General features: G+C 37.3%; 1 protein-coding gene across 3 annotated transcripts in view; it reads left to right on the plus strand.

Moving 5' to 3' along the window:
* Positions 1–19,478, plus strand: part of SELENOI (selenoprotein I) — a 43,025-nt gene extending 23,547 nt beyond the window's left edge. For 2 of the 3 annotated variants that reach the window (XM_025454453.3, XM_025454454.2), the window contains exons 5-10: positions 729–991; positions 1,908–2,016; positions 7,451–7,499; positions 8,866–9,046; positions 10,076–10,258; positions 12,705–19,478. In XM_025454453.3, coding sequence (XP_025310238.1) covers positions 729–991; positions 1,908–2,016; positions 7,451–7,499; positions 8,866–9,046; positions 10,076–10,258; positions 12,705–12,803 — 884 coding nt within the window. In that variant the 3' untranslated portion in view covers positions 12,804–19,478. Of the gene's footprint in view, positions 1–728; positions 992–1,907; positions 2,017–7,450; positions 7,500–8,865; positions 9,047–10,075; positions 10,259–12,704 lie in introns of those variants that run through there. The other variant, XM_049095437.1, reaches the window with a different exon arrangement.
* The last annotated feature ends 4,213 nt before the right edge of the window (positions 19,479–23,691 follow it).

Raw genomic sequence — 23,691 nt, forward strand, 5'->3', positions numbered from 1 at the left:
TTGGGATGTGCTCTATCTTTAATTACCATGTTTTGTCTCCTTTCTCAGTTATAAATGCTGAGGGCACAAACTTCATCTGTTCTGAGGTTATTCTTTTAATCTTCACAGCATCAAGCATAGTGCATTACATGTTTTTGATACATTTAATTCTCACATTTACTGAATGTCTACTTCATTCAAAGCCTTTTCTGAAAGTACTTACAATTATGGAAGTGGTACATCTGTAACAAAGTGACTGTAATTTCTAACAACATGAAATCGGTGTTAGAATTGAAGCACAGGGTGTTTTTGGATCCTAGAACAAGGAGTGGTTAGATAAATTGTAATGAGTAACTAATTGAATATTCTCTGGAGGCTGGAGAACATGTGGCTAACTGAACAACTCAGTTGTTATGAAGATTTGGGGGAATTCAGAGTCTAGCAACAATGCTTTGTCCTCAGATCTGAAACTGACACTGTTTAGTGTGATGTAATGTATTTTAATTTTTAGATTAAACTCTTAGAAATTACAGATTTTATTTCTGAAATCTTCAAATTGTAGGAGTGAAGGATTGGATTTTTACAAAAAGTACTGGCTGGTAGCTATTCCTTTGTTAATTAACATTGCTAAGTTGCTGATCTGTTTTATTTGTTTCTCCACTTTTTTTTTCTCTACTTTATTAAAGAAGACTTTCTGCGTACTGGTACAGATGTTGACCTTTTCCCATGGCAATGTGTTTTGGTTGCAGATGGTGTGGACGGAAAGCAAGCCAGGAGAACCAATTCCAGCACCCCTTTAGGGGAGCTTTTTGACCACGGCCTGGATAGTTGGTCATGTGTTTATTTTGTTGTGACTGTATATTCCATCTTTGGACGAGGACCATCTGGTGTCAGTGTTTTTGTTCTTTATCTCCTGCTGTGGGTCGTTTTGTTTTCTTTCATCCTGTCCCACTGGGAAAAGTATAACACAGGGATTCTTTTCCTGCCGTGGGGATATGACATTAGCCAGGTGGTAAGTATGTGTTGTGCCTTAAATTTTCAACATTGCTATGAATTTGGGGACAAGTTTTTGTCATTCCTTCTTTATAGCCCTTACGCTTTTTTGGCAAGAACTGATTTGTACTTTTAAAAAATTTCCTTTTTATTTTGTATTGTTTCTTGCTTATTTATAAACAATTTCAAACAGAAAAGTAGAATAGCATGGTGAACCCTTAGGTACCTATTACTTAGCTTCAGCAGCTACATGGCCAGTCCAGTTTCATGTCTACCCTTCCTCCCAATTATTTTAAAGGAAATTCCTGATAGTAGATGATAAATATTTTACTATATATATCTCTAAATAGTAAGAGTACTGTTTAAAAAACCATAATCACAATGTCATTATTACAAAAAAAGAGGAGTCTCTTAGTGTTAATAAATATTCCTTTGAACTGTTGATTTTTATAAATAAAAATATGCACATATAATTGTTGCTTTTTTGTCTTTTCTGCCCATGTTTCAATGAGTAGAGATACTTGTTTTCTCTTACTTATTAGGCTTGCTATTAACTCTCCCTGTCTTTGAATACCAGCTTTTTGTGTTGCCATTTTGCCCATTTGCACCTAAGGCCCCAGTAAAGCATCAGACGTTGGAGTGTGTTTGAAGAAAGTTGGGTCATCTTATGCCTTAACCAATTCCTGAAGTGCCTTAAAGTGTTCTAAATTATGCCCAGTTGCTTGCACTGTTTAGAAGTTAGTTGTTTTATGGCACTGTTGGCTGAAAAACATATTGTTAAAGGCAAGAAGACTTGCCACAGTCTCAAATTTAAGTGTACTTCTTGCTTTTACTAAAACTATTTACTAGATTTATGCTGCATACAGCATTATTGTCTTCCTGATTTTTCCAGCTGTTAATGCCCCTGTATGCTTTTGTCTGCATTTTCCTTCCAGACTATATCTTTTGTCTACATAGTGACTGCAATTGTGGGAGTTGAGGCCTGGTATGAACCTTTCCTGTTTAATTTCTTATATAGAGACCTATTCACTGCAATGATTATTGGTAAGAAGCTCCATGTTGAAGCCTATTTTAACATCACTTTATTATTGAAGCCAGTGTTTGATTATAACAAGCTATACCACCTTTTCCCCTCTCCCAAACCCTCCAGCAAAGCAGAACAGCCCTACAGCCCTGGTTTCAACCAAACCAGTAAGGAAAATGAAGTTTCTCTGTTTTGGTTTTTTTGTTTAGCACTAAGCTGCTATTTTTAGTCAGAAGGAAATAAATACCAAAATCACATAAACCTTGTAAACTAACAATTTAAATGAATCTAGACTATTATATAGAGGATCCACATTTAGGTGAACATTTGGTATAGAATTCATGCCTGTCTCAAAATTGAAAATCATTAGTTTGTGGAAAGTAGAATAAATGAAAGATAGAGATTATTTCATAATATATCCACTCCAAAAGTTGACCTTCTATTCCTCTCAGATACTCTCCTTCTTTTGCCACTGGATATTAGGTAAAAGTTTTTGATCATGGTAATCTTTTCCTTTTGATTTTAACCAGAGATATCCATAGATATCATTGGATATCGGGGGTGGAGGGGCAGTGTTTTCTATGCAAAGATGCAAAGAGGGAGTTATCTGGGCTGTTACTTTGGGGTGCTAGGAGTAACGATAGTATCTCTGTAGAAGTAAAATAGCAAACTCTTGGCTACTGTTGTGTTCCCTTATCTAAAAAACCTCCTCTCTCACTACCAATGAACCTTGATAATAGGATGGGCATTAAGTTGAGTTTAGAAGCAGCCAAAAAGGTGGTGCAATAGGCACTGGCTTTTAGGTAGTTGTTTGGGCCTTTTTCTGGGCCCTGGACTACGGATATTTTAGAACCCTGCTATGATCTTCCCAGCGTGCATTTTTGAGTTTCTGTATGAACTGAATCCTCTACCTTGAAGAGGGTATCTGTTTTTCACTCCCACCACATAGCAAATCTTTTTATTTAAGCGGCTAACCCTATGGCTGTATTGCTGCATTTTATGTTTAAATGTTAAATTTAATGATAAGATGAAATCCTCTGGTATGTGAGATATATTTTTGAATGTTAAGTGGGTACTTTATAGGCACATGACTTTGTGATCTGTAAGTTTATCTGAATTCTTCTCTCTGAAATAAAACAGAAGCCCACATGTTTCTTTACAAATAAATAAGGCAGATTTCCCAGTACAGGTATACCTCATTTTATGGCGCTTCACCTTATTGTGTATTGCAGATAATGTGTTTTTTACAAATCAAAGGTCTGTGGCAATCCTTTGTCGGGCAAGTCTGTTAGCACTTGCTCTCTTCATGTCTCTGTCATAGTTTGGTCATTCTTGCAATATTTCAAACTTTTGTTATAATGCTCTGTGATCAGTGATCTTTGATGTTATTATTGGAATCACAAACCACACCCATGTAAGGCAACTTGATTGATGTGTGTATCTGACTGCTCTACCTACCTGCTGTTCTCCCTCTCATTTCTCTCCCTCCTTGGGCCTCCCTGTTTCCTGAGACACAATATTGAAATTAGGCCAGTTAATGATCCTCCGGTAGCCTCTAAGGTTCAAGTGAAAGGAAAAGTCACACATCTCTCACTTTAAATCACGATTTAGAAATGATTAAGCTTTGTGAGGAAAAAAGCCGAGATAGGCCAAAACACAGGCTCCTCACACCAAGCAATTAGCTATGTTTGTAAATGCAAAGGAAAAGTTCTTGAAAGAAATGAAAAATGCTACTCACTGAACACATGAATGATAAGAAAGCGAAATAGCCTTTTTGCTGATATGTAGAAGTTTTAGTGGTCTGGATAGAAGATCAAACCAGCCACAACATTCCCTTAAGCCAAAGCCTAATTCAGAACAGTGCCCTAACTCTTCAATTCTGTGAAGGCTGAGAGAGGTAAAGAGGCTGCAGAAGGAAAGTTTGAAGCTAGCAGAGGTTGGTTCATGAGGTTTAAGGAAAGAAGACTTCTGTATTATGAAAGTGCACAGTGAAGCAGTAAATGCTGCTGTAGAAGCTGCCACAAGTTACCCAGAAGATCTCACTGAGATAATTAAGGAAGGCAGCTGCCCAAACAACAGATTTTCTGTATAGATATAACATTGGAAGGAAATTATATCTAGGACTTCCATAGCTAGAGAGGAGAAATCAATGCCTGGCTTCAAAGCTTCAAAGGACAGGCTCTCATGTTAGGAGCTAATGCAGCTGGGGACTTGAAGGTTGAAGCCAGTGCTCATTGGCTATTCTGAAAATCCTTGGGCCCTTAAGAATTTGCTGAATCTACTCTGCCTGTCCTCTCTACATGGAAAAACAAAGCCTGGTTAATAGTATATCTGTTTATAGCATGGTTTACTGAATATTTTAAGCACACTATTGAGATCTCAGAAAAAAAGGATTTCTTTCAAATACTACTGCTAATTGGCAAGCACCTAGTCACCCAAGAGCTCTGATGACAACGTACAATGAGATTAATGTTGTTTTCATGCCTGTTAACACAGCATTCATTTTGCCGGAGATTGAAGAATAATTTCGACTTTCAAGTCTTATTATTAAAGAAATAAATACCTTTTTTTTTCTTTAAAGCTATAGCTGCCATAGAAAGTGATTCCTCTGATGGAACTAGGCAAAGTAAATTGAAAACCTTCTGAAAAGGATTCACCATTCGTAGGTGCCACAAGAACATTCGTGATTCCTGGGGAGAGGTCAAAATATCAACATTATCAGGAATTTGGAAGAAGTGGATTCCAACCTTTATGGATGACTTTGAGAGATTTAAGCCTTCAGTGGAGGAAATAACTAGCTGTGGTAGAAATAGCAAGAGAAGTAGAATTATCAGCAAGAATCTGAAGATGGGACTGAATTGCTGCAATCTCATAATAACTTTGTAAGAGACAAGGAGTTACTTCTTTTTTCTTTTTTCTTTTTTTTTGACAAGGAGTTACTTCTTATGGATCAAAAAGAAAATGGTTTTCTTGGGATAGAATCTACTGGTGAAGATGGTTGGAATGACAACACAGGATTTTGAATATTACGTAAATTGAGTTGAGTGAAGCAGCGGCAGCATTTGAGAGGATTGGCTCCTATTTTGAAAGAAATTCTACTGTGGATAAAATGCCATCAACCAGCACTGCACACTATAGAGAAATTGTTGGTGAAAGGAGGAGTCAGTCAATGTGGAAAGCATCATTGTTTTCTATTTTAAAAACTTGCCACAGTCACCCCCACCTTCAGCAGTCATCAACCTCGAGGCAAGACCTTCCACCAGCAAAAAGATTATGACTCGCTGAGAGCTCAGATGATGATTAGAATTTTTTAGTAGTAAAGTATTTTTTAGGGGTGCCTGGATGGCTTATATGGTTAAGTGTCCACCTTAGGCCCAGGTTGTGATCTTTGGGTTCTGGGATCGAGCTCTGCTTTGGGTTTCCTGCTCAGTGGAGAATCTGCTTCTCCCTCCCTCCATGCCTTGCTTGTGTGGGCACTCACGTGCATGCTCTCTCGCTCAAATGAATAAAACAATATATGTTAAAGTATTTTTTAGACATAATGCTATTGCATGCTTAGTAGACTACATTATAGTATAAACATAACTTTTATGCACTGGGAAACCAAAAAAAAAATGATGTGACTTGCTTTATTATGACATTCACTTCACTGCGGTGATCTGGAAGGCAACCTGCAATATGGAAAGTACATTAAGTGCTATTTAGAGAAGAAATAGAAGATGCAGTGTGTCTCTTTGGCAACCTATATATAGCCCAGGCTTCCTGCATGCTTGCTGTATTTAAGATAAAGTTATTTCAAGGTATTTTAAACTAAAAATACTCTTGGTAGCAAATCTTTTCAAGTTTCTGTCAGCCTTTTACCAACACCTCAGAGCTGTAGTGATTCTGGGTTAATTAATTCAGCCCCGGCTCCCTACCAGTGCTTCCCAGCTTGACATGGAGTCAGCTGCAAAAAATTTCTGAGGACATGAGCTTGTCTTCTTCCTTTCTCTTAGAGGTCTTCTACTTGGGGAACTTTGTCGCAGTTGGGCTTGGAAATAGAGTAATTCGTCTTTTCAGATGAGATTTCTGTTTGGTGGATTCCAGTCTTTTCATCTGTTTTTAGCAAAATGTCTTAGGAATTGTTTTGAAGGAATGCTTTTCTGTCTTTGATTCTTAAGGTCATAGCTGCATTCATCACCTTCCCGCCCCAAGCCAAGCCTAGTCGGTGCGAAGGTCTAGAGTGGACAAGCTAGGGCTAATCTGTTGAGTGATGGCAAAATATCCAAATGAAGTAGCCAGAAACTTGCCACAGGTGTTGATTTGGAGTTTGATAGAGGAAAAAAAAATTGAGAATTTGCATCTTTAATTTGTAGAATCCGAGAATTTTAAAAATGCAAGGGACATTAGGAGGTCATTTAACCCATCCACATTGTACGGCTGTGGAATCTTGAAGCTCAGAGGGATTGTCTGATTTGCCCAAGAGTACATTACTAGATTTTGGAGTCACCTATAGGAAGCTTGTAGTTAAAGCTATAAGACAGGATTCTCTGAGGGAGAATAGAAGCACAGTGGAATACACAGTTAGGAATATGCAAGAGGCAGAGTTGCCAGGAAAGGACAGCACATGTAATGGTTGGATAACTAACAAGAGCACTGGAATGGATCACAAAGCCAAAGGCAGGAAAGAATTGCAGTTAGTAGAGAGTCATTGGAGTATCATCTCACTTAGAAGTCAAGAGTGAAGAAAGAATATTGAATTTGATCATTAGGAGAGTTTGGTAAATTCAAGAGTATAGTTTCTGCAGAGGGAAGGCAGAATGATTGAGTATTAAGGAACTGAAGGCCACAGGAAGGTCTGGTGAGTGATAGGGAAGAGCAGAGTAAGATAATACATAGAGCGAGGGCAGGAGAAGCAATAGGAGGGTGTCTTGGGAAGGCTGTCCTTGTTTTTAGGTTTGAGGGGAAAGAACTAGTGTATGTTTATGGGTGAAAAATTAAAAATAGGGAGATAAAAATAAGTGGAAATGGGAAACCACAGAAGCCGTTAATCATCACCTCTTTCAGTGACTCACACTTGTGCCTTTTACTGCATCCTAGGTACTGTTCCAGGTGTCTTTGTTTGTAGTAACTCATTTAATTCTCAAAACCCTATGGGATCAATCCTATTGTCTCTGTTTTATAAAAGAAGAAATTGAGGCACTGAAAAGTTAATCTGCCTGAAATCACATAACTGTAGGTACAACCAAGATTCAAGCCCAGTCTCAACTGCTGAGCCTCCGCTCTGAATCACCAAGCTGTTCTACCACTCTTCTGGTTGTGAATATTGCTCAGAAGTATATTTGATTTCATTACAAAAGTAAACCTGAACCTGCGAATTATTGTCTAAAAGTATTAAATATTTTGTATGTATTTGATAATTCTAAAAATCACTCGAATAATAATTGACAGTAATTTAAATATTCTTCCTTTTAGGTTGTGCATTATGTGTGACTCTTCCAATGAGTTTATTAAACTTTTTCAGGTAAGTATTTCTTAATTGGGTGGGAAATGTGAAAATTGTTACTTAGATGGATTTTAGGATCTGTTTTACTTTTGGCATTTGGACATTTTGAAAAGGTCATGAAACCTGTATTTTGAACCTAGAATTGAGGTTAGGATCATTTAAGGTATCTACAGTAGCGGCTGTGAGTCAATTCACCCACAGCACAAAACTACTGGTTCTTTTGTTATAGTTTTTGGCTCACCAGACAGTCTTCTGTTTGTCATTCTTTTGTGGAGTGAATGGGGAAGGAGTGTGTTCCTGTTGAATATTGATAAGTTTATGTTCTTTTTAGAAATCGATTATAAGTTTTTATAAATTGATTCTGTATAAGTTTAGTCAGCATGATCATAAAATAAAATTTCTGAACTTGTGTAGTTTCGGACCAAACCCTGGATCTGTGCTGACTTTCCAAGTAGCACTATATAAAAATTCCTGCCAGAGGAATGGGGCAGGGGTTAGGTAGGAGTTTCCTGGGTGGAGTTTCATTTCCTTGATCTGTACTTCTCTAGCTTTGCTGCCACACTGAATTTACTTAGAGGACCTGAATGTATTTTGGTGTTTCCCTCCTTGGTAATTTTCCTCCCACTTCCCTGTGGTACTGTTTCCTCTGCTTGAAACACTTATACTTCCCACTTCATCCTTCAGCTCTGAGATCTGTCCTACAGAATCCTATCTGTCAAGCCAAGCTCTGTGAATCTTCCCTATTTATGGCAGTTATTCATAGAAAACATAACATTTAAAGCTCTGAAGGCCTTAAAGATTAAGACATTTTCTCCTTGTCTTCTAAGGATGAGGTCTTGATAGGGCGATATCTTGTGCAAGATCATGTAATCAGTGGCAGAACCAAGACTAGAATTTGGGGCTCTGTTCAGATGGGCAGACATATTGGGAGAGTGTGCCAGAGGCACCTAGAATGCTATGGGCAGGGCAGTCTCGGTGCAGAGTCTTCCATTCTTGGGTTCTCTGTCCCTTTGTATTGTAGTAGAACTTCCTAGTGGTGTTTTGTGTGCATTTTATTACCCATTTCAAATATAAATCTCACAGAACAAAGATCAAGTTTTATTCATTTTTACATTACAGGGGACTAGGGGTCAGAAGATTTCCATTCTAGTCCTGGCCCTGCCACTTGGTAGCAAGTTATGTAAATTTAAATTCTCACATCATCACTTAGCCTGTTTGCAAAATGGGGTTAAGTAATGCTGATACTGTTTGTGCTATGGGATGATTGTGAGTATAAAGTAAGAGAATAAGTGTGAAAATACTTTGAAAACTACAAAATTTACAAATGCAGTGTGAGTTTATATGTAATAATGTTCTTTGTATTACTTGATTTTCTTTTTTTCAGAAGCTATAAAAATAACACCTTGAAACACAATTCAATCTATGAAGCTATGGTTCCCTTTTTTTCTCCATGTTTGCTATTCATTTTGTCTACAGCATGGATCCTTCAGTCGCCTTCAGATATTTTAGAGTTGCATCCTAGAGTATTCTACTTTATGGTTGGAACAGCCTTTGCCAACATAACAGTAAGATTTTTTTCTTTTAAAAGTAATAATATAAGGAATATATGGCAAAATTTGATAATTTGAGAAATGTTACATATTAAACAGATTTTAATTTAAAGATATTTTACGTCAGAAACCTGAAAGAATAATAACCCCAAAGGATATAGCATGCTGAATATTATTTTTCCCTTTTTCACATGGCTGCAGATCTAATGATTAATTTAGGGAGGCTGAAAGGAGTTTTTGAGAGAAAACATACATGCACACACTTTTAAATTAGCTGATTTTAAAATTAACAGAGTAAAAGCTTTGTAATAAATAGAACATTAAAAAAAAAATGCTTTCTGTACAATGACCCAGCAAGACAGCAGCAGACAGGTAGGAGAGGTCAGGAGTTGAGAAAGATTCTGACAACCAGGGAGACTGTGCTTTCACTCTAAAAACTTAGTAAGTTTTTACTTTATAACTTAATCACTGAGCTTGTTTCCATGTCTGTAATGTGTTCAATAGCATCACTCCTCTTGATTTCACAGGATTTAAAGATCTAAAAGTATTAATACAGTGTATAAAAAATATCTCTAAAGGAGTAAAACTCGATTTGAGTAAGGTATTGAAGGTAAAGGGAACCAGAGAGGTCTTGAGGTGTTAATATGACAATATGACTGAATTGGTCATAGCATTTCCTTATCACCATGAAGAAATTTAGTGGTATGGAACTATTAAAAAGGCTGTTTTGAAAGTTTTTTTCAGATATCATAGCATTTTAAAATTGGAAGAAGTTTCTTTTATCTCAACTGTTACCTAGTGGAAAAATGCCTTGTATAGCATCCTTACTAAATTATCTTCCAGCCTCTTCTGACACACACTCTGAGGGTCCATGGTTTTGGAGGTGGAGGCAAAGGTTCAGTTCAGCTCCTGAGCAGTTTAGAACTACTGAATTTAATAATATGTAACTGTGTTAGCTAAAGTATTTGAATGCTTTTTAAATGTTGGAGTGACTAATTTTGGAAGTGCTTTGCTAATTAATTTTTTTTTTTTCCTAATTTCAAGTGTCAGCTGATTGTTTGTCAAATGAGCAGTACCCGGTGCCCAAGTTTGAATTGGTTACTGGTCCCTCTTTTCTTGGTTGTCCTGGTGGTAAACTTTGGAGTATCCTCTTATGTTGAGAGCATTCTCCTGTATACTTTAACAGCTGTTTTCACTCTGGCCCACATCCATTATGGAGTACAAGTGGTGAGTAATCTAGAGCAAAATTGGTTCCATTTAGTTCTTAGAAGTAGTAGGAAAGGAGGTGAGGGAAAATTTCAAAAGAAAGCTGCTTATTAAAGTAGCCAGAAGAGGGGCACCTGGTTGGCTCAGTGGGTTAAGCGTCTGCCTTCAGCTCAGGCCATGATCGCAGGGTCCTGGGCTCAAGCCCCTCATATGCCTCCTTGCTCAACAGGGAGTCTTTCTCCCTCTCCCTCTGCCTTCCACCCTGCTAATGCTCTCTTGCTTATGTGCTGTCTCTCTCTCTCTCTCTCTCTCTCTGTCTCTAGTAAATAAATCTTTAAAAAAAAAGTACCTGGAAAAATTGGGATATTCTCTATAAAGCTTAGGTAATATCTAGGTACATAATTTCAGATATTGTTTCTCTGATGAATATGTTATAGTATCTACAAATAATTTAAAACCTGGATAATTATGAGGAATTAGTTTTTAAGTAAGTAGAAATGTAAACAGTTTTCTTGGTGTATGGAATTGTAAACTCTTGTATGCCTTCAATTATGTGAGGACCAAATAATCCCATTTGTTGGTGATCTATTTTCATATTTGCTTCTTTAGCTTTAGCGGCACTTTTATAGAGAGAGATAACAGAAGACAATGGATTTAAGAAGTATTTTGCAAAACGTTAATATTCTCTTCTAAAGCAAGAGACTAGTTTTAGGGCAAATGGACTAATTTAGATATAATAAAATGAAAATCAGAACCATGCAGCCTATTTTCTTTTCCTCACAGTTTAACATTCTTTTCTAATTATTTTATATATTTTAGCATGGTTTTATAAAAATGATTTTTAATTGTTGTACAGTATTCCATCAAGGAGATTACTTAATTACCCAGTGTACTTAATTATAACCCAGTTATTTTAATCATTTAGGTTGTTTCCAAATTTGCACCATTATAAGTTCAAGTTAGAGTGAACAATATGGAATAATATATTTTTCTTTATTTTCTGAGGGTAGTTTTGAAGCAGTGGGGTTATATAAAAGGGTATTCATGTTTTTGTGGTTCTTAAAATGCTTCTATTTGGGATGCTTGTTTTGAAAGGAACCCTTCTGGGACTCAGTTTGAGGAAAAAATGTCTTCTATATTGTCGTACATATTTTTTAAATGAGGGCACCTGTCATGCTTGATAACTACTTTATACTATGTATATGTTGCTAAACTTAGGTTTCTTCCCTTAGGGTTTTCCCCAAAGTAACCTACATTTGTTGGAATACAATAGGTGAAAAAACAAATCCATGATAACTGTGGATTATGACTGGAAGACATAATCCTTTCTTTATGTTTTTATTTGTTCATCCTTAACATAAATGCTTTATTTTATATCAACACTCTTAGGCTTTTATCTTTTATTTCGTCAATCTTTTTTTTTTTTTAATTTTTATTTATTTATGATAGTCACAGAGAGAGAGAGAGGCACAGAGACACAGGCAGAGGGAGAAGCAGGCTCCATGCACCGGGAGCCTGATGTGGGATTCGATCCTGGGTCTCCAGGATCGCGCCCTGGGCCAAAGGCAGGCGCCAAACCGCTGCGCCACCCAGGGATCCCTATTTCATCAATCTTATGTATGAAGTAGGACAGAGTTGTAAATGTCTTTTATAATTGTGTTAATTTATTATTCAGAAGCATATCTTTAGGAAACTACTTAAACCAAACCAAAACATTTTTTTTTCTTTTTAATTATAAGAGGAGTACATTTTCACTGTTAAAAACCTGGAAAATACATAAAAGTTATTGGGGAAAAAAATTCCAGGAACATCTTTTTTGTCTGTCTTTGTGCTCTCTTGCCACTTCTGCGACTTCTGGCCAGAAGGTAAAACTTGCTAAGCCACACAAAGCATTCACTTGAACTATTGCAATATAAATAGTGGCAATAGAGCTAGGAAGTATCAAATAAATGATGTTTGATAACTGACACATGATCAGGGTCTTGCCTACCCCCTAAGGATACCTTAACGAATATGGCCTACGTCTCTCAAAATGTACAGATCTATTTTTATACTGTTTCATTAAGATTAGGAATGATTACCTAGAAATGCTATAAGCAGCTAAATATTGAGTCTATATATGTAAATATTTAACCTATTAGATATTTTAAGTCAACTAACCCTATAATTTTTCAGCGGATTTGGGTGTGAATCTGTGTGATCCAGAGGGCTCTGGAAAGACTAGATTTTGGAGTTAGGCAAACTCAGATTTAAGTCCTAAGCCTCCTAGGGTAGTTCTGGTATTCTGTAGAATTCTATAGCCTTCTATCTAGCTCTATAGCTATCTTAGTCTAGAAAAACTTCTTCATTATTTCTGCTGAGTTTTGTTCCGTCAGTAAATTGTTGTCTCCAGAGGGTGAATTCTGTGTCCTTTTAAAAAATAATTAGGAATGTGTTTGTCACTGCCTCATGTTCTGGTTTTCTATAGGTAAAGCAGCTGAGCAACCATTTTCAGATTTACCCCTTCTCATTGAGGAAACCAAACTCGGATTGACTAGGAATGGAAGAAAAGAATATTGGCCTGTAATCTACAGAAAAAAAGTACTGTAAATAAGATGCTTGTAAATATTTCATCCATCACCATTGAACTAAACTGATGTGCTTAACAGACCTGGGAACTGAAGTGTGTATAGTACTTGGACAGCAGGAGTGAGACAAATGACCTGAATTTATGGAATTTTGGACCTACTAACTCCCAACTTATTTTATTTTTATAAAACCATGTTGCATTTTGGTTTAGCATAATGTACTTTAGACCAGCAAAATGTTTCTAGTGATTTTAGCTTCATGAGTCTATAATGTTTTGGTTCATACAGAGTTAAAGATACTTTGTTTTTATTTTTAAAGTCCCCACATTGGTTTAGGAAAACTGGTAACATTAAGAAAACCACAAAATGTTTTCATATTTGATACTACTTTAGTAGTAGGTCTTTAGCAGTGGAAGTTATCAATAGCCCAAATCTAATATAGGGAAAAGATAAGAGCAAGTCACCTTTAGCAAGAGATGCCAAATGATTGCAGAACTATAATGTACAGTTGCCAAATAGTGGTTTCTCTTTCCCATGGAAATGCCTTTTGTCCTCATGTGCTAAGAGAGCTAGTATATATATTTAGATTCTCTTGTGTTCTGGCTCTCTTTGTTTGGGAGGGATCTTGATAAATGGCTTAATTTTCTTTTAAAGAAAAATATCCGATTGAGACTTAGTAGAGAGTGGGTCATAATTGTAGCTCACCCATTGACATGGTTCATCATTTAAACATGGCGTATTCCCCCTCAGTTGCAAGTTGCTGAGATTTGGTGCCTGCAAACTCTGATTATATGAATGCATGTGACAGTCCCAGTCTTAGGATAATTATTTGTAGGGAACACAGGTGAACTTCCTTAGGAGAGAAATTTACTTTGGAGTTAGAAGTCTCATGAGCCTCACTATGAATTACTGCTATGAACCTCACTACGAAATTAATTTTCGGATTCAGTTTGTCCTTTTTTTTTTTTTTAATCCTTTCTCCCTTTTTTCCTTCCTTCCATCCATCCATCCGTCCGTCTCTTTTTTGTGGAAGAGAGAGTGCTGTGTTTTTTATTTCATATAGGATAAAGAGGTAGAAATTCTTTCTTCCCTAAGTTGCCCACTTCCCCACTTAAAAAAAATTTCTGATATATATGCCTTACTGAGTACCTGCTCTCTTTAATATGACTTGGGATAACTTTTTAGGTTTGCTGACAAACATAAAAATCCCTTTGACTTCAGTGTGGTGGTTTTATAGATCACACCTTTTCATGAATGTGGATATTTTATTTCTTTTTGACTTTGTCTCCATTCAGTTTGGTGGTGGTGAAATTTACTTGCTGATTTTCTTTTATTTTCCACTGAATGAAGTTTGTGCTCGAATGAAGAGTGTATCTTAAACCCTTTTTTTTTTGGATGGATTGCACTTGGATAAAATAGGCACCACTGTGTTGATATGTAATTAAATTCTTAACCATTATTTATCTATGAATGTGACCATCGTTAAATTTAATTACAATGTATTCTTTTTTGAATTTCAGTCTGCTGCTTTGTAAAAAGAACTATGTAATTGATATTTCAGTTTTTAAATTTGTAAATCCTAATCATTGTCATCCAGGTTACTAGAATTGAGTCAAGGAGCTAACTCATGGTTCTGTATTCATTTTTAAAAACAGTCCGTAAAGATTGAGGTATATTTGGTGATTTTTTTCTGAGACTGAAAATGGTGAGAAATCCATGCTGGAAAATGTGGGTAGTGATTCCATGTTTGTTAATAAATTCCCATCATGGAGGTCAGAGAATGAGCAAATTTAGTATCAGTAACTCTGTTTTTTGTAGACCTTGTTCTTTGTCATCTGTAAAATTGAGCTGGATCAAGTGGTAATTTGGGCTAGGAACAAAGCTTTGTTCTAAGGTTTCTCAGCTAATCATTTTACCTTTTTGTTGGCCTTGTACACAAGAATGAGATTAATCTGTGTTATATAAGAAAAGAACTGCAAAATATTTATAAAATGACTGATTTAGACCGCAGGCTTTCTTCACCTTGTACAGTATAGTTAACAAAACAAAACAAAACCTTCCAACATAGGGTCATGTTCTGTACTTCTGGGGCGATTTTACCTCAAAGTGTCTTTCTGTTCTTTTTCTGTTGCATCAAGTTTATTTGAAATTATTTTGTGCCTGTACTTCATGACCTATTTCTCTATAGTAAAAATTATGCCATAGTTTAATTGACACCGTTAGATGAAAGGTGGCTGTCAACAAGGTGAGAGTGAAACTGAGTGAATAACTGTTTCAGAATACTGTGGACTTGTAAATCTTCAGTGGACTGCTGACTTTTTCTTAGGTTAGTCTGCCATCTTGAAGGGCATCTTAAAAGCCCCCATTTGTTGTGTAGTGATATTGCAGCTGAAGCAGGACTTAATTGCAAATAGCTCTGTGTGAATTTGTGTCAAGCCAATTATCATAACATTTCCAAAGCATCAAAGATATTTCAGGCTTATGCATGATATTTTGGGGTGAGTTTACCTCCCCATGCCTTTCTCCCAACACTGAGCTGCCTTTAAGGGGAGCAGTGGCATGGTTGGTCGTGCATGTTTTCAGTACATTTCAGAATAGAGTGCCTTAGCCAGGCCAGAGGTTTGCTTTGTGTTTCTGCTGACCAAAGTTACCTAGACCTGTGAGAAGTTTCTTGTCAGGTTATGGTATATGAAAAATGTTCTTTCATGCTTGTCAAAACATAATTCCCCTATATTTGAGGGGGGCATGGGATAGAAAAGTCCTTAAAATACCTGGATAGAGTATGTTATTGCTGCCTTTCTGATCCCTTATTAACATTCATGATCTTTAGTGCATTGCACATTTTAAAATTATCACAGTTTACACTGCCATTCCTCCATTTATACATAATAGATGTAGTTCATGAGTTTTAGTCTCAAGGATAATAGAGCGATTAACTTCCAAATAAAAAGCTAGTCCTTGGCATTTTAATAATATCATGCTTAAATACTTTTAATGAATTCTAATTTTAAAAAAGCTCCATGATGATTATGGTCTAGAATGTTCTAGTACTATGACCAATGTGTCATTTATTTTAATACAGAGGTATGGGGAAGAGGAGTATATGTCTAGAGTTGCCCAAATTCTAAATAGGTACCAAGAGAGTATTAATCATGACCAGGAGTCTGGGCTTTGGGGGAATATGCAAAAGAAAAAGCAGGTGTAGGATCCCCCTGATGGAGAAGGGATCACCTAATGCACAATGCCTGTCGTGCCCAATGATCCTAGTACATACAGTGCAACATTTTAAATTGTCACAATTTAAATGATCATTCTTCCACTAACTTCAAAATTTCAAATGTAAATTTGAAAGTTTCCTAAGTGTTCAATTTTTAAAGAATTTATTTTGTAGTCGAAAAATATTTGGAATGTACCTTGCTTCCAAAGTAGACTTTGATTCTGTGACGTGTGGAAAATAAAGAGAGAAACTGAAGGTATTTGAATCAAAGGCCCCTTTTCCACTTTATATTTTAACTAGAAGCCTATGTGTAACTCTTCCTTTTTATCCTTCACCTGTCCTCCCTTTTGATTTGCTACCACCTACAAGAGACTCCCACTTGATTTGCAGCACCTAGATCTGCCACATTCCGATCTCCTTGATTGCCTTAGGACTGGGAACATGCCGGAGGGAACAGAGTAAACCCGATGGGCTAGAACCTTTGACTTCGGGTCCCCAAAAAAGCCAAAAACAATTACAGAAGTTTTTGGTTGTGTTGATTCCTGTGTTCAGAGTGGCCTTTATCTAGACCTCAGTTCTGGACTCAATTGAATGCTCTATAGGAGATTATCTGAAGTTGGATTAGAATTTTCTTTGTCCTATGAGGTGTCTTTGTAAGGCAGCATGCCCTTTCTTGAGCACCCTGTGGGTGAATAACCTTCCTAAGTTAGCTGCCAGTATAGAACCTTCCAGAAGGAGTTTTAATTAGTATGCTGCATTTGAAGCACTTTGACATGTACATTTTAAGTGACAGTTTTAACAGTAAAACAGTGTTAAACTAATCACTGTGAAACTTGAAAGTGTGATGATGCTCTGTACATTTTAGGAAGCTTAAGTAAATTTCTGATTTTTTCCTTTATTAATTATGTAAGCCGCGTGATTTGTATATTTTACTTTTCATCTTTGACAATGGTACAGATGACTGATAATATTGGCAGGCAGTAATCAGGGTATATGGTAAATCATGGTTGTATAGCCTTTCCAGAGAAAGTGGTGACATGTTACCTTCTTCTTTGTGTGGAGCCACAGGACTGGGATTTATTGGATAATTCACTGCAGTGTTTCTCACAGTGCAAAATAAACATAACCTAACTTTTTAACCCACATGCCAGTAGTATGCTTTGCTGTTTAATAAACAAATGTGCAAGAGGTAGTAATCTAGCTGATTTGGGGGGGGGGGAGTTGTTTTGAAGCAGGGTCCTGCTCTTAGATCTTAAATGAGCTAATATTTAGGGAAGCAAAAGATGTTCTGCCGTTTATAACCCCTCTCACAGGTGGCCTGAGTGAGGGGGCTGCATTGCATTTGGTCAGAAAGGCCAGGTTCCCAGAAGTGGAAAGGTGGCACTTGGACTGATTTTCGAATATTTTAACAAGGACTTAACTTCTGTAGGAAAGCCCATTTGGGCATAACAGGATTGTTTGGTCTTCTACAGACCGTTCACATTGTTTTACTCTTCGCAGAATCATTTTTAGAAAAGTAGGTTAAATCAGAGTGGTGCTGTTTTTAAAGCTTGTGAATTGGATCATGGCCATATAGTACCTAACACTACATGGGACTTAGAGACAGTATTAAAGATATTGGGACTAGCAGAGCCTGGCTAGCTCAGTTGGTAGAGTGTGTGACCCTTGTTCTCATGATTGTGAGTTTGAGCCCCATGTTGGGTATAAAGATTACTTAAAACAAAACAAAACAATACCAGGAATGGCTAAATGCTGGTGATGCCTTATGACTCTTTGGCTAAAGTCTTCTCTTGAGCAGTTTCTATAGGTAATCAGATTAGAATTCATTTTTTTTTATTAAAACATACACAATTTGCCATGAGTTCTGTATTCTGATATTCTTGATAAGCACTTTTATCTCTAAAGAGTAATTTCTTGACCTTACTTGGAACATGCTTAGTTAGTATTTGATGCTACTAACCTGTTAATGGGAGTTTTCATTTTGCAAGATCTCTGCGTGTTGCGCTTTAAATCTGTTTGAATTACTAGTATCATACAGCATCAGACTTTAACAACTGCTAATAAATCTGCCCACAATATTAACATTGTAGGTTATTTTGTTTAGATAACTTACCCATTGGCTTTTAAGAGACAAAGTCCCAGCTATGTGTAATGAATGACTTGCTTGTTCCAGAATGTGCCAAGAAAGCAGACTTCAGTATTAAACTCCAAATTTCAATTGTTCTTTTAAAAGTAGCATTACCTCTGGGTAGTGGGGACACAGTGAATGATTGCCCAGGTGCAGACTCCCTACTGCCGACCTTCTTCCCTGCTCCTCCCATCCAACGTGGTAGGTTAAATTTGTAGCTGCCTATAGGAAAAAAAGTTGAGACTTTTCTGAGTAAGGCTTTATTCCAAGAGAAACTGACAGGAATCACAGCAAAATCAATTACTAAGTTGTGTGGCTTGGACCTGTTGTAGTTTGCTTTCTGTAGTATTCTGAAACAAAAGGATGACTCCCTTCTCAGGTACCTAGAAACAATACCACTTAAGCAACTGGAATGTGTTTGCAACAACTAGAATATATTAAAGTAGAAGATAAAGGGGAGCACAAAATTGTTTCTTTTCTCTTTCAAGTAGTTTAATTGAGCATATTCATAATTGGTCTGTCTAGAACTTGTTGTGTTCATAGTAAATAATATAGCATTTATTTTTATCTGGTTATGTGTGCCGTGCGTGTATATACATATTTAATATGTACACATATTTTCTGCATTATACGTATGGTACATTCATATATACATGCAGTCTACTCTTGATTATCTGCAGAATGGTAAGCCATCATTAGATTGTTCTCTTCTTGTTGACCTAGCATGTAGCCCATAACTCTGTGAAGCCTCTACCTTAGCTGGAGCCCCATACTCTTTCCTATTTGCAGTTCATCTCAATCCCCAAGGAAGGCCCTTGAAATATGTCACTTTCTGTTTCCCTTTCACCAGGAATTGTGAGTGAGAAGGATAGCTGCTTCCACCAGGTTTGAGGCTTCTGGCTCTGAATGATGATGGGGCCCATTCCTGGCCCGAAGGCAGCTCTGGGAACAGTTGTGCTCAGGGGCTTGATGGGGGAAGAAATCTAGCCCTTGCAGAAACGGGGCTTCATTACTCGCTTAAATTCCTTAGCTGCAGTGTTGTGAAGCCTTAGATGATTTGATGCACAGATTACAACTATGCATTTCAATGTTACTTTTGCATCATTGGTATTACTGTGCCCTATTGCTAGCCCAGATAATCAAGATCTGACTGTTTCTTGCCACTGGATTCTGGAAGCCTTGCCCTTTCAACTGGATTTATGTTTATTTCTGCTGCTGTGAACCTCAAAAGTAATGCAGTAGGTTTTAATTTAAAATTGTTTAATTCTATTATTGATAAATATTTATTGTAATAAAAGTAAAGAGTAAATAATTTTTAAATCCTTTTAACTGTTTTCAGATTGTTGTCTTTGTTTTTTCCTTGGTAGGTTTAAGAGGGGAGGGAGCTATGGGCAGAAAAAGAACATCCAGCCACTTGTCTCAGAGTCCTGGATTATTTTAGAGCAAAACATTAAATGATTTTTTGTTTTGTTTGTTTAAACAATAGTCAGCCCAGGGGCACCAGGGTGGCTCAGTTGAGTGTCTGCCTTCAGCTCAGATCCTGATCCCTGTGTGGGTGGAGGCAACCTTCTCAGTGGGGAGTCTGCTTTTCACTTTCCCTCTGCCCTTCTGCCCACATGTGCATGCTCTCTCTCAATTAAGTAAATAAAATCTTAAAAAAAACAATGACCAGCTGGCTTGCTTTTGGGTTTTCTGTAATCCTGTGACTTGTTTCAGAAAGAAAGGACTAGGCAGGTGGCAGTTAACAGTTAGTTGTTCATGGTGTCTTGCTCTTGACTTTGGGTACTGGGCAGTATATAATAATAACTGGGTCACACAGTTTGTAAGATGGTTGTCTCATACCTAAAAACATTTTTGTAGAGAAAAGTGTTAATTTTCCAGGCTAATTCCATAAGAACCTAATGACCCACACTTATTAGTACACTTAATCTTTAGCATATAAATCATAAGCTTTATTGAAAAACCTCATATTTGCTAACATTGCTTCTGAGAATATTTCCTGTCTTTTACATCAGAATTGATCTATCATATCTGAAAGCAGGCATTTAAATTTTTTTTTCTGTAATAGGTTTGAAGACGGTGAGGGGACGATGTTCTCTATTTTTTTTAATTTTTTTTTCTTTAATTATTTATGATAGTCACACACACACACAGAGAGAGAGAGAGGCAGAGACACAGGCAGAGGGAGAAGCAGGCTCCATGCACCGGGAGCCCAATGTGGGATTTGATCCCGGGTCTCCGGGATCGCGCCCTGGGCCAAAGGCAGGCGCCAAACCGCTGCACCACCCAGGGATCCCTGTTCTCTATTTTAACCCAGGCTCGTTCTCTAGCAGTGTGTTCATAATCCCCTGCCCCTCCCCCTTCCAGCCTCTTGGCTGCCCCAGCAGTTATCCCTGCCCTTCTATCTACAAACCTCCAACAGCCAGCGAGCACCTGACAGCATAGCAGGGCACAAACTAGGTAAGCAGCTTGGGTCTGCCCAAACTTAGTCTGCTTCCAAAGTGTCTCACTCTTCTTCCTACTTTCATCGTTTTAACCTGTTCACAAATTTCCTGAAAGAAAACTTACTATCAGCTCTTTCCATTTTTCTTTTTGCTTTCATTCTGAAAGTTTCTCAAGCTTTTAATGCCATGACTGTTCGCAGTCATGTTCAGCCTGGCCAGCTTCAACCCAGGGCAAGTTACTTTTTTTTTCTTTTCCTGAGCCTCAGTTTTTTCACCTGTAAGATGGGGTTAGTAATATTACTGCAGTCATGCACATGTACTATGAATGATGCGTGGAGGTATTTAGCACAGTGAGTGGTCTAATTAAGTGCTTGGTTTCTACTAATAACTAATTCTGCTTTTTTACCTTTGAACTTTTCCCTAAGCCTATGACCTACTCATGACTTCTTTCTTCCCTGTTCCATCCTTTGTACCTTTGGTAATCAATACATGAAGATGATAGGTGGGGCAGTTCTAAAAATACCTTGAATAAAACAAGATTGCTTTCTGAGACTCTATTGATAAAATTCACACAAATTGGAAGACAGGAATACGCCAGGAAATTATGTAAATGTTTGATGAATTCCCAAGCCCCAATTTGATGATATGGTGTAATCTTATGGATGTGGAATTAAGTATGTGACTTGACTTAGTATACTAAAATCAAGTCAATGTATCATTTTTCTGGAAAAAGACTATATACTTAGAAGGTAGATGGCAAGCCTGTAGTATAGCAAAGGAAGCCCATATATTCAGAGGGGTTTGCATTTACCATCCCAAACTTACCCAGGGATGGGGTGAAAGGACTCCACCTACCCTTTTTGGGGCAAGTTATATCCACTGTGGGCCCCTAAGATCATTACCATCAATCGTACAACAGCAAGAAACTTGCCGATTATAGTTTGATTCCCTTTGTAGATCAGCCACCAGGTGCTGGTCACAGGTCATAAATACATGTGCTTGTGTGTCAATTATAGTTTCCTGCTCAAAGTAGGTATCCTCTTTTTCTCTCATGAGCTTATTAGTGTAAGTCCATTCTCAAAAGCAGCTCTGCTTTTGGAGTATTGCCTACCAGTGAGGACCAGACTCTGGATGCTTGTGAATCATCAAAGTGGACCTACGCCTACAACCCTCCTCCAAATCTCTCTCACCTGTGACATTTGCCTGCTGCCATCTTCTCAGGTACCTGTCACCACTCTTTAAAAAAATAATAAACTTTTTTTTATTACATCAAAAGTGATTTGTGTTATTTGTAAAGTGTTTTTAGAATAGAAAATAAAAGTGACCCATAGATCCACGCCCAGAGATATCAACTACTTTGTGTTCTTTTTTTTTTTCAAATCAAAACTTTACTAAAGCAGTGTAAATTTGGGTAAATAATTTCTACATTTTAATTCTTTCACCCAGGTTTTCAGTTTGAATTCCAGTTAGTTGACACGCAGTGTACAATATGATTCAATACTTCATACAACACGGTGCTCATCACGGTGCCTTCCTTAATCCCCATCACCTATTTCACCCTCCCCTCTCCCCTCTGGTAACCGTCAGTTTGTTCTCTATAGTTAAGAGTTTGTTTCTTGGTTTGCCTCTCTCTCTTTCCCACCTTTACTTGTTTGTGTTTTTTAAATTCCACATATGAGTGAAGTCATATGGTATTTGTCTTTCTGACATAGTACGCTCGAGGTCCATCCATGTCATTGCAAATGGCAATATTTCATTGTGTATGTGTGTGTGTATAAATCACATCTTTATCCATTCATCAGTAGATGGGACAGACACTTGGGCTGTTTCCATAATCTGGCTATTGTAGATAATGCTGCTAAAACATCAGGATGTATGTATCCCTTTTGTTTTTTGTTTTTTTATTTAAATGCCAATCAGTGGGGGATCCCTGGGTGGCGCAGCGGTTTGGCGCCTGCCTTTGGCCCAGGGCGTGATCCTGGAGACCCGGGATCGAATCCCACATCAGGCTCCCGGTGCATGGAGCCTGCTTCTCCCTCTGCCTGTGTCTCTGCCTCTCTCTCTCTCTGTGACTATCATAAATAAATAAAAATTTAAAAAAAATGCCAATCAGTGTATGTTGGCAAATTGAATACCAATAAAAAATAAATTTATTATTAAAAAAAGGAAAAAAATAAATGCCAATCAGTTAACATGTGTATTATTAGTTTCAGGTGTACAATATAATGATTCAATACTTGCATACAACACACAGGCTACAAAATCAATGTACATAAATCTGTTATATTTCTTTTCTCTTTTCTCTCTCTCTTTTTTTTTTTTTTTTTTTTTGAGAGTGGGAGTAGAGGCAGAGGGAATGGGAGAGAATGAATCTTAAGCAGGCTCCATGCCCAGTGTAGATCCTGACATGGGGCTTGATCTCACAACCTGAGATCATGACCTGAACCAAAATCAAGATTGAATGTTTAACTGACTGAACCACCCAGGCACCCCAGAAATCTGTTGTATTTCTATACACCAATGATGAAGCAGCAGAAAGGATTCAATCTCATTTATAGTTGTACCAAAACCAATAAGACACCTAGGAATAAGCCTAACCGAAGATGTAAAAGATCTGTACTCTGAAAACTTTAAAACACTGATGAAAGAAATAGAAGATGAAACAAAGAAATGGAAAGACATTACATGCTCATGGGTTGAAAGAACAAATAATTAAATGTCTGTATTACCCACAGCAATCTACACATTTATTGCTATCCCTTTCAAAATACCAACAGCATTTTTCCAGAACTAGAACAATCCTAAAATTTGTATGGAACTACAAAAGACCCCAAATAGCCAAAGCCACCTTGCAAAGGAAAAGCAAAACTGGAGGCATCACAATTCCAGACTTACAAGTTATAATTAAAAGCTGATCAAAACAGTATGGTACTGGCACAAAAACAGACACATAGGTCAGTGGAACAGGATAGAAAATCCAGAAATGAACTCACACAACTATATGGTCAATCTTCAACAAAGCGGGAAAGAATATCAATGAGAAAAAAGTCTTTTCAAACGATGTTGGGGAACATCTCTCTAAATATGAGATCTGAAAC

This window comes from Canis lupus, chromosome 17, assembly GCF_003254725.2.
Source record: "Canis lupus dingo isolate Sandy chromosome 17, ASM325472v2, whole genome shotgun sequence".
Classification (NCBI taxonomy): Eukaryota; Metazoa; Chordata; class Mammalia; order Carnivora; family Canidae; genus Canis; species Canis lupus.